At 41.4% G+C, this 12,256-nt stretch overlaps 1 protein-coding gene across 1 annotated transcript; it reads left to right on the top strand.

Moving 5' to 3' along the window:
• The first annotated feature begins 5,384 nt into the window (after positions 1–5,384).
• Positions 5,385–12,177, top strand: LOC112560651. Its single transcript, XM_025232649.1, has 6 exons — positions 5,385–5,678; positions 6,776–6,909; positions 7,644–7,789; positions 8,175–8,396; positions 9,509–11,746; positions 11,909–12,177. The coding sequence occupies exons 5-6, from the start codon at positions 10,714–10,716 to the stop codon at positions 12,175–12,177; spliced, it is 1,302 nt and encodes a 433-aa protein (XP_025088434.1). The 5' UTR covers positions 5,385–5,678; positions 6,776–6,909; positions 7,644–7,789; positions 8,175–8,396; positions 9,509–10,713.
• Positions 12,178–12,256: the final 79 nt, after the last annotated feature.

Raw genomic sequence — 12,256 nt, 5'->3', positions numbered from 1 at the left:
TTAGCTGGGTTTGTGCTGCGTGTCAAACCATTGTTTCATGAACTTAGCATATATCATCGAAGATATATGTTTGTGCTCCGTAATGATGTAATTATTACCTAGGACTTTTTTAGACATACCATGATCCTCCGTCAATATGGCAAAATGAAGGCAACTAAATACCATGATCCTTAATTACTCGTGTTCATACTATGTGCGATTCGCTACCTTGTGCGCAATAGAGTGTGTGTGTGGCGCTGCGCGTGTTGAGTACCCGTCATGCGTAGACCTTGGATGTATAGAAAATGGCATCAGACGGGTGCAACGAAGCGACAAGGGAGGCAACGTCGGCGAAGCGTTAACTGAACGTATGCGCCCCTCCTTCCATCAACTCCATCTCACGACGTCGTCTACCAAGCTCAAACATTAACGCAACAGAGGCCCAGTACAGACTTTACAAGTCCATCGTATTTCCCATTCTGCTATACGGATTCGAAACTGCTTAAAACCCCATGCATTCACAACATTCCATGAGCATCTTTCAGAGCATCTTTGAGGGAAACAAACGCTGAAATGAAAAAAAAAAAGGGTAACAGTTAGCGGGGGATGTGAAGAGGATTGATGATCAACAGACGATAAGAATAGAGTTGCCTTACAGGACTTGCTAAAAGACAAAACAAACAAACAAACAAACAAACAAACAAACATTGATTTGAGCCTTGTCAGCTTTTGTATTTATTCAAAGCCCCATCCACCTCCGAACGACCGATACTAGACAACTAGACTAAGTCAATGGAATGAGAGAATAACTCAATATGTCAGATGTATGTATGGACACATGCTTACGTACTTTCTAGCTTGTACCAGAGTATAAACCTGTATTCAAGCCACTCAGCTGATTACCAGCGATCTCAGTAAGCTCAGAGAACTGGTGTAAGGACGACATCTTCACCTCTGATGGCGTTCCTGTCACAAACAGTGGGACGTTGATGGTCGTTGCTGACGTCAGGCTTCAGCGGGTTCTGCTGGGTTACTCAGTGCAAGACAATAATGGCGAGGTTGTAGCTAGAAGTGGTAGTAACCTAATGCTCCAAACAGGCGGAGGGTCGGGAAGGACAGCTGCACACGGTGGTAAGAAGGCAGGACTTAGAATGTCAAGATACAACAACAGTCCCTTCTTCAGTTCCTGAAAGTAACATTAACTCTGGACACTACTTCACGATGACACATATCTATATCTGCTTGCATATACGTGTGTATATTAAGGTATACGTTTGTCAGTTAGAGGTAAGAACGAGTGATCGTGATAGAAAAAAATATTTCACCAAAAGTCTAGCGATACTTAAAATCAGTTTCCTCTCTCTCTCTCTCTGTAGATAAAAGAATATTGTTTACAATTTACATTCATGTTACTGTTATAATGGCTATATAAATATTCTCAATCCCCTTAAAAAATAGAAAAGAATAAAACATTATTATCTTGTATCTTGCCAGAGGCTGGTGAAAGCCTCTCATCCCTTTTAATGCCTCACGTGAGAGAAAGAGTGGAACACAACAAATATCAGTGACAGTGCATAAACCCTCCCTGACAAAAGGTATGGACCTTTGAATGGCCACTTTTGATGAAACGATGAAAGTTGGTTGATACTGTAGAACCCACTCAAGGACATATGCATATTTTTGGTAACATGAAGCTCACGAGTGGTGTACATCAGGAAATGACATCGCATGTTAAGCCCAGGTTAATGGGGAGACAAACATGGTTTTGTCCCTGATCTTTGATTGGGACAGTCAGTGTTCGTTTGTTTTGATCTTTGTATGGCTGTGAAACAATGCCAAACATTGATATCTGAGACTTCAGGCCGACAGTCGCAAAACTTGTTAATATGGATATGGACAAATATGGATTCTGGTTGGGTTTTATATCAAAGTCACGAGCACAATGAAAAACCACTAATTTGTTTTTCAGTTTTTAGAAAAAAATGTGAAATACACAGCCCGGCTCCAATTGTCTACATGCTCTCAAATATTAATCTTATTGCTGTAAACAGAAATGTAAGAAATGTTAAAGGCTTTTTTTATTGAAATATGAAATGGCAGACAGAAGCATCTTTTGTGTCTGTTTTTACTAATGCAAATTTTATTACTTTACTGATAACATGATGGACCCTGGCTGGGTCTTCTTGAAGTCACCTAGCATGTTGTTATATGTGTGACAGTCACATTGTCACTCATGAGACGATGCTGTTTAGGATAATCTGCAACTGTATGTTGGCATTTTCTTCTCAATTGTAAATGTTGAATGTTATTAGTTTATTTGAACTATTATAGTTACTTGTTTACAAAACTGAGGAGGCAGGTCTCAACCTGTTTGGTTTGTACTACGTTACGAGTGGTAAGATGGTCGCATGGTGGCTTGTGAAAGTCTGTGTAGAGGATGTGTAGTAGTTTTACATCAGTTGTCGATATTTCCAAAGTAACTCTAGCCAATACATTAGCTTTTACTGAGCCTTTGTCTTGTCCAGCGTCTTCAGCAAAGCGCGGCGCGTGAACCATTCAACGTTCAGCCTCGCTTCAATAATTCCCAGTAAACTCACTCAGCTTCGAGTATCAGCTTCTACGTGCCACAGAACCAGAGAACAAAACGATTTGCTCTTTTTTATTTCTATTGACTGCGAAGAAAAAGTTTATTCATCGTGATATGTGTTTGGTACATCGCTGATAGCATTGAAATGTAAGAGCACAGCAGGAAGCTTTAACGGGGTGGGTACCCTGATTGGCATTGCTGGCGATGAGTGCAGCTTTCAATCGAGTTGCAGTCTGCGTCGGAGAAGGATCGAGGAATGGGTTTGATCAGCAGGCCATACAGGCGCCGTATAATACTACAATACACTGGAACTTGAAACTCGAGTAGAGCTGAGATAACACGCGTGCTGACAGATTGATTGATTGATTGATTCTTTGTTGCTTCATGAGTATAGCTTAGCAAGGGTGTGAGCATCTATCAAATAACTACATGTCTTTTAGCTGCTGTACGTACGATCCAGTAATAAACAATGTAAAGACCAGTTATTCTCTACTTCTATACACACATATACCAAGAACACATACATATGCATACGACATCAAAACACGGCCTTTGTGAGTACATTTATATCTATTAACACGCATACAATCTCTCTCTCATACATACACACACACACACGTGCTTGCATTATCTAAATCACCATTATCCTAAATCTCACCACCACTTATAGAGAATCATTACATCAAAACAAAATCATCTTTACTTCCATTGGTTATTAAAACAAAACTTTGGTGATATGTACCAATCTTACCCCCTTCTTACAAATCCTTACAATATCTTACATTATCTTACATTACCCATTTCTAGTATCCACACCTTCACCACAATACCCTCCACCCACACGTACATCATCTCGACTTCCCAACAAGAACAATTTAATGTATGAAGAACTGGTAAAAATCATTCTACAGCGCTTGATAGACTTGCTGTAGACATTTACCCTTACATAAATCCTTCAAAATGACTTTTTAAACCACACAGTGGACAAAACATCTAAGGCCGTATCCACCGTATCTATAAATAGCATATTCGAAAACAGAAAGAGAGACAAAGAGAGAAGGGGATGAGAGAGACATAATTTGATGTGAATGCATCGGCCTCTTCAGAGAATATGAGAGAGTATAGCAACGAAAATAATGGGGGAACTGAGAATAACTGAAACATTCCACACCAGTGTCATATCAATGTTGTACACGTCTACAATATCTTTCACAGCTTCCTGCTTTACTTTTTTTAAAATAAGCATTCTTAACAAGCAAAAAAAGTAGAAAGAGGGACATAGAGACACACACAACGGTACAGATAGAGACACAAATGTAGACAAAGACACAAAAAGGGGGAGAGAGAGAGAGACAGAGAGGACGGAGGCAGAAGGGGAGTGAAGGAGGCAACGAGGAAGGGGGGTTGTTTACTAGTTGTTACGGCTGCATCATATTTGCTCAAAAATCAAACACTGTACCTGCTACCTGGCTGTGAACTGTCATGACCTCAGATCCCATTGGTTCTGTCGCTGTTCCCACCTGACGCACGTGCTTCGTCTGTACTCACGGTTTGCAACCTCTTCGCACTGTTGTCCGTTGATATAGATCCCTGCTTGGCTATTACTGTTGATATTGATCATCACTTTGTTGTTCTCGGTGTTTTTCTACATGCCGTTGACGAGTTGGTTCCTGTTGCCTGCGGTGACAGCAGTGTCGTGTTTGAAGTGCAAGTCTAGTGTGAATCCCCCTGACACTGAGAGAGAGAGAGAGGTGTGATAGGAGAGGTTTCTCAGATAACAACAGTTCTCTGACATCAGAGAGTACAGTCGACAGAGGGCACTGTTGACAGACGATGTTGTCAATAATGCGCGTGCTTTTCTAATTGGGATTCGACAATTGACGATTTATTAAATGTGGTTCTCTCTGGTCTGAAACTAACCAACTCTTTTCCTGAACTTGCTGATTACTCTTTTACTTGTTCTGAACATTTTCTTTTTTTTATTAATCCCTTTCAAGAAATTATTATTTATCTGCCATGCGAATATAAGACATCAGACATTATCTATGTCTAAACTGAAAGCAAGCTGAGTTACCAAATAGGTTTAACATTCTCTAATTTTGCTGATATTGTTGTTTTTTTTTTTTTTTTTTTTTTTTCGTGTCTGGACTTCTTTCTGACACCCAGTTTACATTTCCACGACAGACTCTTGTCCCAAATAATAATAACGATTAAAATTTACCGTTTCACGTACGCGTTTGACCCTTCTCGATTTTCCTTTCTTCCTCCCTTCATCTCGTCCTCAGACTGGCTGTTCTTTTTGTCTGGAGTATTATATTCTTTCAAAGCTCCATACGTGAACTTCATTAGCTTTTCTTTACATAGTGTCATTTATCTGCCGATTATTTATTTATGATAGTGGCGAAGTATAAAACTAAAAACAGTATCGAATTAACCTTGTCGGAGCTTCGGGATTGTTGCATAATTGATGCCATATCCCCATGGGATATCCCCATGTCACGTACAAATCTTATCAAGTGCTTACAATACGATATTTTCTTCTGTATAGATTATTTATTATTTTTTTCGTCGTCAGTTGACCCTCCGTCACAAAACACCGGTGGTCATACGTGAATACTTAATTCTCGCTTTTGAGAAGAAAAAAAAAGCGATAAGTTGACGATGAAACTGAAGTATTCCCCTGACAGCATTTGTTACCGAATCCTGTCGATGCAGCCAATCACGTGCCAGCACAAGCCTGACGCACTCTGTCGCCGACACATTAGTCTTTCAGTCAGTGTTCATCGTTGACACAAAAGGAAAGAGGATGGGGGTGAGTCTGAAGAGTTCTCTTCACGACGTGTGTTGTTACCGACCCCTGTCGATGTAGCCAATCACACGCCGAGAACGTCAGATGAGTCTGATGCTCTCTGTTGTCTGCTGCAGCACGTCAGAGTCGTAGGTGGCGTACAGCAAAGCTGCCAGCGCCTCCTAGCGAGTCCCAGCACTCAACTGTTGAAGTGTTCGGAGGGTCGACGACCGACCGTGGTGTGTGGTCCACCGTCCAGCAAACAACTGGTCAGGGACGACATGATGATGACGTCAGGTGTACACATCACTCTACCCTTCATCGGTATTATGCTTCTCTCTGTTCATTATATTTACTTGCTTGTGAAGGAGTTTCATATAAATGGTCTTGTTGCTAAACTTCAATGTAATTCAGTTTAACAAATGTTGTAATATAAAAAAGTATTTAAATGATCTGTCGAGCTTTCCTTACTCTCGAGCTCTCTCTTCGTGTGCTCCGCGTGATCTACACTGACATGTCAAATTAACCATCTATTTCTTTTTGATTATCTCTATGACATTCATTGTTGTCAAATGAAATGTTTCACAAAATAGAGACAAAATGACCGGAAGGTAGAAAGACAAAAATATTTATTTACAGAAAATTTTCGAAATATACAGAAAGTGACAGCATATCTATTTGAAAAAAAATGGCGAAATTTTATTTAATTTACGAAAAACTAATAATGTCGAAACTATAAATAAAGTCAGAATATATATAATTATATATATGATGAAAATCTACGTGTCAAAACCATATAGAACGCGAACGTGTATGTAATTAAGAAAAACAAATTTATCGAAATTATATAGAATGTCAGAACACATCAATTTAATGAAAAACTATAAATTGTTGAAATTATACTTAAAACTTTATCAGATTTCTTGCAAAAATATTTTAAAATAAACTGATATAAAATTTAAATTATAAGGAGAGAGCATCTACAGTGTCATCAAACGAAAAAATATGAACAGAAAATGAAAGTTTTTGTTTTTACAAATATTATATTTATGATGTCTTACCTTTGTTTTTGATTGGAGATTTTTGGTTTTTTATATATCCCAGAGATATTTTGTACTTTTTAGCTCGCTTAGGTACACAGTAGAGTAGCTACAGTATGAAATACTGAGAGGAAATGTAAAGTATAGTCTCGTACTCATAATGCAAGTGTATTTGTGTACGTGAAACAATACCTGATCACATTATTTTTAAGTGCATCGAAGATGAAAATAAACCTAAACAAAAACCGATAATGAACCCTAGACGAATCAAGTCTTGCAAATTGAGTAAAAAAACAAGACCTTAGATTATGATGATGATTGATGATTGATGATTATTGATTGATTATTGATTGATGATGATGATGATGTTTGGGTTTGCAGTGTTTGTAACGGCTGCAATATGCGTCACTCGCGGCCAGAATGCGTTCAACTTCACCCTGAGCCCGTGTGAACAGTCAGTGCGGGGAGTGAGTCCGACTACAAGTGTGTCCGTCACCTGTGTCTGGGATGCCGAGGTAAGACGATGATGACTTACGTGACAGCAACCTTGTCGGTGACAATCCACGTGCACATGACGTCACTAGCTGCGTGGTTCTCGCGAGACGATGGAGTAAACTAAACGCGAGATGCAAGCAGTTTAGCGAACTAGTGCTTAGCCCTGTGTTGTCCACCCAAATCCAGACGATTTTGAACGAATCGTGATGAAAACAGCTTTTGAATAGGCTTTCTCATCAGTAGCTACAGTAATGGCTATGTAATTACAGTTTCTCTACTGCCATTGAACAAAATACTGTGTGATACAGTATCGCTACTATGACAACTGCAGAACTGGAAATGTCCACTTTCGTCTGTAAAGAGGAAGCTGCACAGTTTTTGCCCCCGAAGAGGAAAGTTGCTCGCGAGGAGTGGGGATCCTGTGAGAGCAGTGGCGTGCTCAGACAAGTTGATGATCTGTTGATCTGTTGTGGCTGGACACCATTGATCCCCCATTGATCAGTAAACAACTGCTTTAGTGCAGCTTCACGCTTACCATGTCTGTTGAATTGCATTATATATTTCATTTAATTTGGAACTTTCCGAACTTAATCATAAGACATTCTTGACGACACTTTTTGTGAGCGCGCTCGCGTGTGTATGTGTGTGTGTGTTTTTAAGATAGGACCATCTGACTCAAATTGTATTTATTACTCTTCGTAAATTGATAAACTTTTTCATAAAATAAACAGAAATAAATAATATTTTCGCACAGGTAAATATTACAGTTGAAGGTGTGTTGGATCAAACAACCAGGGTGTTGGCATCGAACCTGACTCAAAGCATCAGGTTCTCGCAGTCCATGTTGTCTCAGGGGTCAGCTGTGTTTGACATCGCAGGATCAAATTTAACCTATGGCATGTATGTTGTGGTTTTTTTTTCTTCGTCTGATAGCTTGTTAAACATTTTCAGTTTAATGTTACATGATAACCCAAAATTTAAATAACAAAAACTATGGAAAATTCACCATTTCTTGGAAAAAGAAAAAACGCACGATCGACTAGATCGACTGATGAAAGTTCGACAAGATCAGCTGATGAAAGTGAGGGGCCGAGATGACCGACAGACAAAACTGAGATTTTCTTAACAATCGTCTGAAAAAAAATGAAAAGCTTGATATGATCGAATGAAAAAAATGAGACACATGAAGTTTTCATTTTCTTGCCACAGATTAATGCTACTTCTCGCTACAGACATGTAAAACGTTTGAATTAATAGAAAATGGACGATTCTTTACTTCACACAGGCACACGCTGAGAATTACAGCAACTAATCCACTCGACAGCACCAACAACAACGCTTCGATCATCGTTGTTATCTACAACGAAGAGAACATCACGGGACTAGTTCTCAACAGCAGCCGAGATTTCTACGAGACTGTGAACACCAACGCCACGCTGACAGCCAGTGTCGTCACGGGCACCGGCATGGTGGCGCTGTGTCGTCTGACAACAATCGCTCCTTACAGGTTTTTCATTTTTTCCCCTTATCTCAACCACTATAATATTCAGACTGGTTACACAGCTGAGCTTTTGGCAGACAAAAAATCTTCAACATCGTTTACCTTTCTCTCTCTCTCTCTCACACACACACAGAAGAGGTTAAATAGAAGTTTTTATGATCTGAATACTTTTTGAATTTCAGTGACGATACTTCCGATTTTGATCATGTAGACCTCTGTCCTTTCCAATTATTGGAATAGGTCATTTTTTTAATTTACTGGTAAAGGCACAAATCTTAAAAACTAATTGCTAACAGATGGTCATAATCAGACTTTGTCTTAGTGTGCGTACACTGCTACTCTCACCTGAAGACGCACGTTTGAGTCAACACCATTGCTGTGCTCTTAGTACACACTCACCACATCCATTTAGAGATGGTGATGGTGAAGAAAGTTTGCCGGTCTTTCTTTAGTCACTAGGTTTTTTTTCTCTTCGCTCTATAGTTCTGCTTTCCATCTCTAGAAGACACTCTTGGCCTCAGCAACATGCCTTTTAACTCCTTTAACTGGGAACTAACCCTGCAACAACACAGAGTCACAGTTTTATGAGCTACTCAGACACTAAAATGTCCTGATATCTGACAGTTTAGACAAATGTCAGTGTTAACTGGTTTGGTTCTTACAAACACACAATGGAGTAACAAGTTTGTTTAGAATTCAATCAGTGAACAAGTTTTTTCGCTAGAGTTTAGCCTTTACTTCCGTAGCTTTGAAAACCTGTTCTTCAAGTAAAGCCTCCTCCTAGGACTCTGGGATACGACAGCTCTTAAATATGCACCGTGGGGAAAAGTCCTTTTTATTGTTTAAATAGTAATCCAGTAAAACTTTAATTGTGGTGTGCGGAATTTAGAACCTTTAAAAAGGCTCTTTAGAACAAAATAATCTGTTCATCTCATCGAACATATTTTTAAAAATCACTATTTTAACAAGAGAACACAAGGCTACGTCATCACAAAAGCTTACATTTTTTTTTATTTAGATGATGTTACTAATGTAAAGGATTTTTTTTTCTTTTGGCGAAAAATAGTGACATGTGGGTAGGCGTGTGTGTCATCTTTTGCTGTAATGTCCTGCCCCAGGTCAACGTCAGCAGCACAAGGTTCACCTCACCTTTTATATGGACCGACCCCGGGCGATACCCAGTCTCCATCACCGTCTCTAACATTCATGGCAACGTGTCCGCACACACTAACGTCACCGTCCTCTATCCAATTAACGGTCTTACCTTCTCCACCGACCAGGTGATACAAGGGGTGAACGAAAATGTTGTTCTGACCCTAAACGTGTCCTCCAACATATCGGTTCCCATGGGCAACGTCACCTACAAACTGTCTTGGGACACCAGCGTCACAGAGTTTGGGGACCTTAACGTCACTGCAGGTCAGGCAATACTGTTCTCACACGTCTACACCGTGCAAGGGGACAGAAACGTCACCCTCCAGCTGACGTCACCAGCTCAAGAGAAGGTATTGTGGGTTCTGGTGCGCATCTGGGATAATCTCAACGTCAGCTTGAATCTGTCGGCAACAGTCGGGTTACCAAGGGACAGCTTCACTCTCACCTTTGTCAACCCGCCCACGGCAGGCTTCTGCTACAACATCAGCTGCGGTATGGCCAGCTGCACTTTCAAGAACAACCCCTCGGCGCTGTATGCAAACTTTTCACCGCCCAAACCTCCATTTTCTGTCACCTTCAGCGCAGCCGGCGTGTACGTCTTCACCTTAAGCCTTCAACAATCTGTACTCGCTCAACACCACGCACACCATCATCGTGGAAAACCCCATCACCACGGAGAGCCTTGCTCTGTTCCCAGCCCAAGACCAAATCCTTATCCCGGATGGCATCTTTACGATCACCGCGTCAGTCGCGAAAATAACGAAAGATACTACTATTTATTGCACCTGGGACTCCGGTCAAAATAATCAAACAGATGCCATCTTCTTCAACTTTCCAACAGATTTCCCGGTAGTCCAAGACATCTACTTTGAATTTGAAGGGAACTACACCGTGACTTTCCACTGCTGGAACAACGTTTCTGATGTAACCCTGAGCTCCAACATCACAGCAATTCGTTGGACTTTTACCGATGTACAGTTGTCGTATAACAACATGCCTATCTTTGATGGTGACGTTTACTACAATTCAATTCTGTTCAGATTGTCAATGCTGAACACTAAACGTCCTCCTAAGAACATGTTTATTACGTTTGACTATGGAGACGGCAGTACCATCAACACAGTTGCGATGACTAAATGGGATTGGAATCACAATTTCCCGTCTCGAAATGTCTACAATCGGCAGTGTCTCGCTGTCATATAACATGAAGGGTAACACGACTATTAGTTTCTCCATACGTTTGGGTGCTTTTCAGCTGTTCTCGGAGCCTCTCGGCGGTCTGGTACAGATGCGCCAGTTTCGTTTCTTTGTCTCTCTTCCAAACAACATTTCTGTGGAAAACGTGACCGTGTACTTTGGTGATGGAATCAACGAAACTAGGACTGTGCCACAGGATCCGTACCCAGACCGGCTAGAATTCACCCACATCTACCAAACTGTTGGAAAATTCGTCGCAAGAATGACTGGCGTAGGTTCGACATTCTCAGAGTCAGCATCGTTTCCCGAACCACTGGAAGTCGAGGGTTCGGTTGATGACCTGAAGCTGCAGATCCCACCAACAGTGCATCACCCTCCTGGTGTCGTCACGGCAAACGTGTATCTCGCTCGCTCGCAGCACCAGATCATGAACATGACCTGCAAGATGAACTGGGACGAAATACTCGATAGTACGCTCGGCACGTGGAGCGGCTCTTTGCAGCCGACTGCTAGCTTCCCGATGTCCTTCACCTACCTCACGTTGGGCGTCAAGGAGCTGGTGCTGAACTGTTCCAATCCCTACTCAAACATTTCCTTATCGGCCTATGTTTTCGTAAACAATGAGTGTTTCTCCCCCGACCCCATCTTTGACCGGCAGTTTGCTAAGTACCACAAGCCCATGGTGGTGCTACAGTCCGTGAAGGTGAAGCTAGTCACACGCACGGTTATCCTGTGCACGACCCACAAGCCCAGATTTGTGTGGAGCATTTCTGTGTACAGTCCAAACGGAGCTAGACTCTCCAGTTACACAAACTTCCAGCAGCCCAAGGTGGATTACCTGATCATAGAGCCGGGCGAGCTGGAGCCAGGTCTGTACAGGATGGCGTTGAACATCAGCTTTGGTGCAGAATACAAGTACTGCTGGCTTTGGGAGTCGATATTCGTCAAGATGGAGCGACCTCCATTAGTTGCAGAGATCCAGGGCGGAAGGATTAGAAAAACTGGTAAGCTGTATTATTTATCCTTTCTTCATCTCTTTCAATTTACTATGTTTTACAATGTCTATAAATTGCGTATGAACAAGGACGCTGCCATCACTATCATTCGTGTCCTGGTGTTGTGTACAACACAAAACTAATTTAGCCCCTTGTCGATCTCAACACCAGGTGACCCTGAGGCTATCATCGATGCCAGGACTGGTTCCTACGATCCCATCAGAGGGTACGGCATCAGCGACGGCCTGGTGTTCAGCTGGAACTGCAGCGTCTACCACACGGCAACCGTCGAGGACCTGATGAACTTGGCCAAGCAGTCTAGCCCAGGTGACCCCCAACCCTGTGATGACATCTCCAAGGAAATAGTCGAGGGGAAAAGACAACTCGTCATTGAGCAAAACGTGAAGGCCATAGGATTTATGTTTGAGGTTTGCAGATAATTATAGATAATTTAATCCTCTTTCACTATCGTTTTCGAAGATTTTGCACCACGCCTCAATCATCGTCATCATCATCAGT

The sequence above is a fragment of the Pomacea canaliculata genome, linkage group LG1 (genome assembly GCF_003073045.1).
Source record: "Pomacea canaliculata isolate SZHN2017 linkage group LG1, ASM307304v1, whole genome shotgun sequence".
In the NCBI taxonomy this organism is placed as follows: domain Eukaryota; kingdom Metazoa; phylum Mollusca; class Gastropoda; order Architaenioglossa; family Ampullariidae; genus Pomacea; species Pomacea canaliculata.
Note: the sequence above shows the minus strand (reverse complement) of the source record. Positions and strands in the feature narration are given on the sequence as shown.

Excerpts from the sequence above, each read along its gene's own strand:
- LOC112560651 (XM_025232649.1), top strand. The coding sequence starts at position 10,714 with ATGTCTACAATCGGCAGTGTCTCGCTGTCATATAACATGAAGGGTAAC. Across the intron at positions 11,747-11,908 it reads CGGAAGGATTAGAAAAACTG|GTGACCCTGAGGCTATCATC; the intron begins GTAAGCTGTATT and ends TCTCAACACCAG.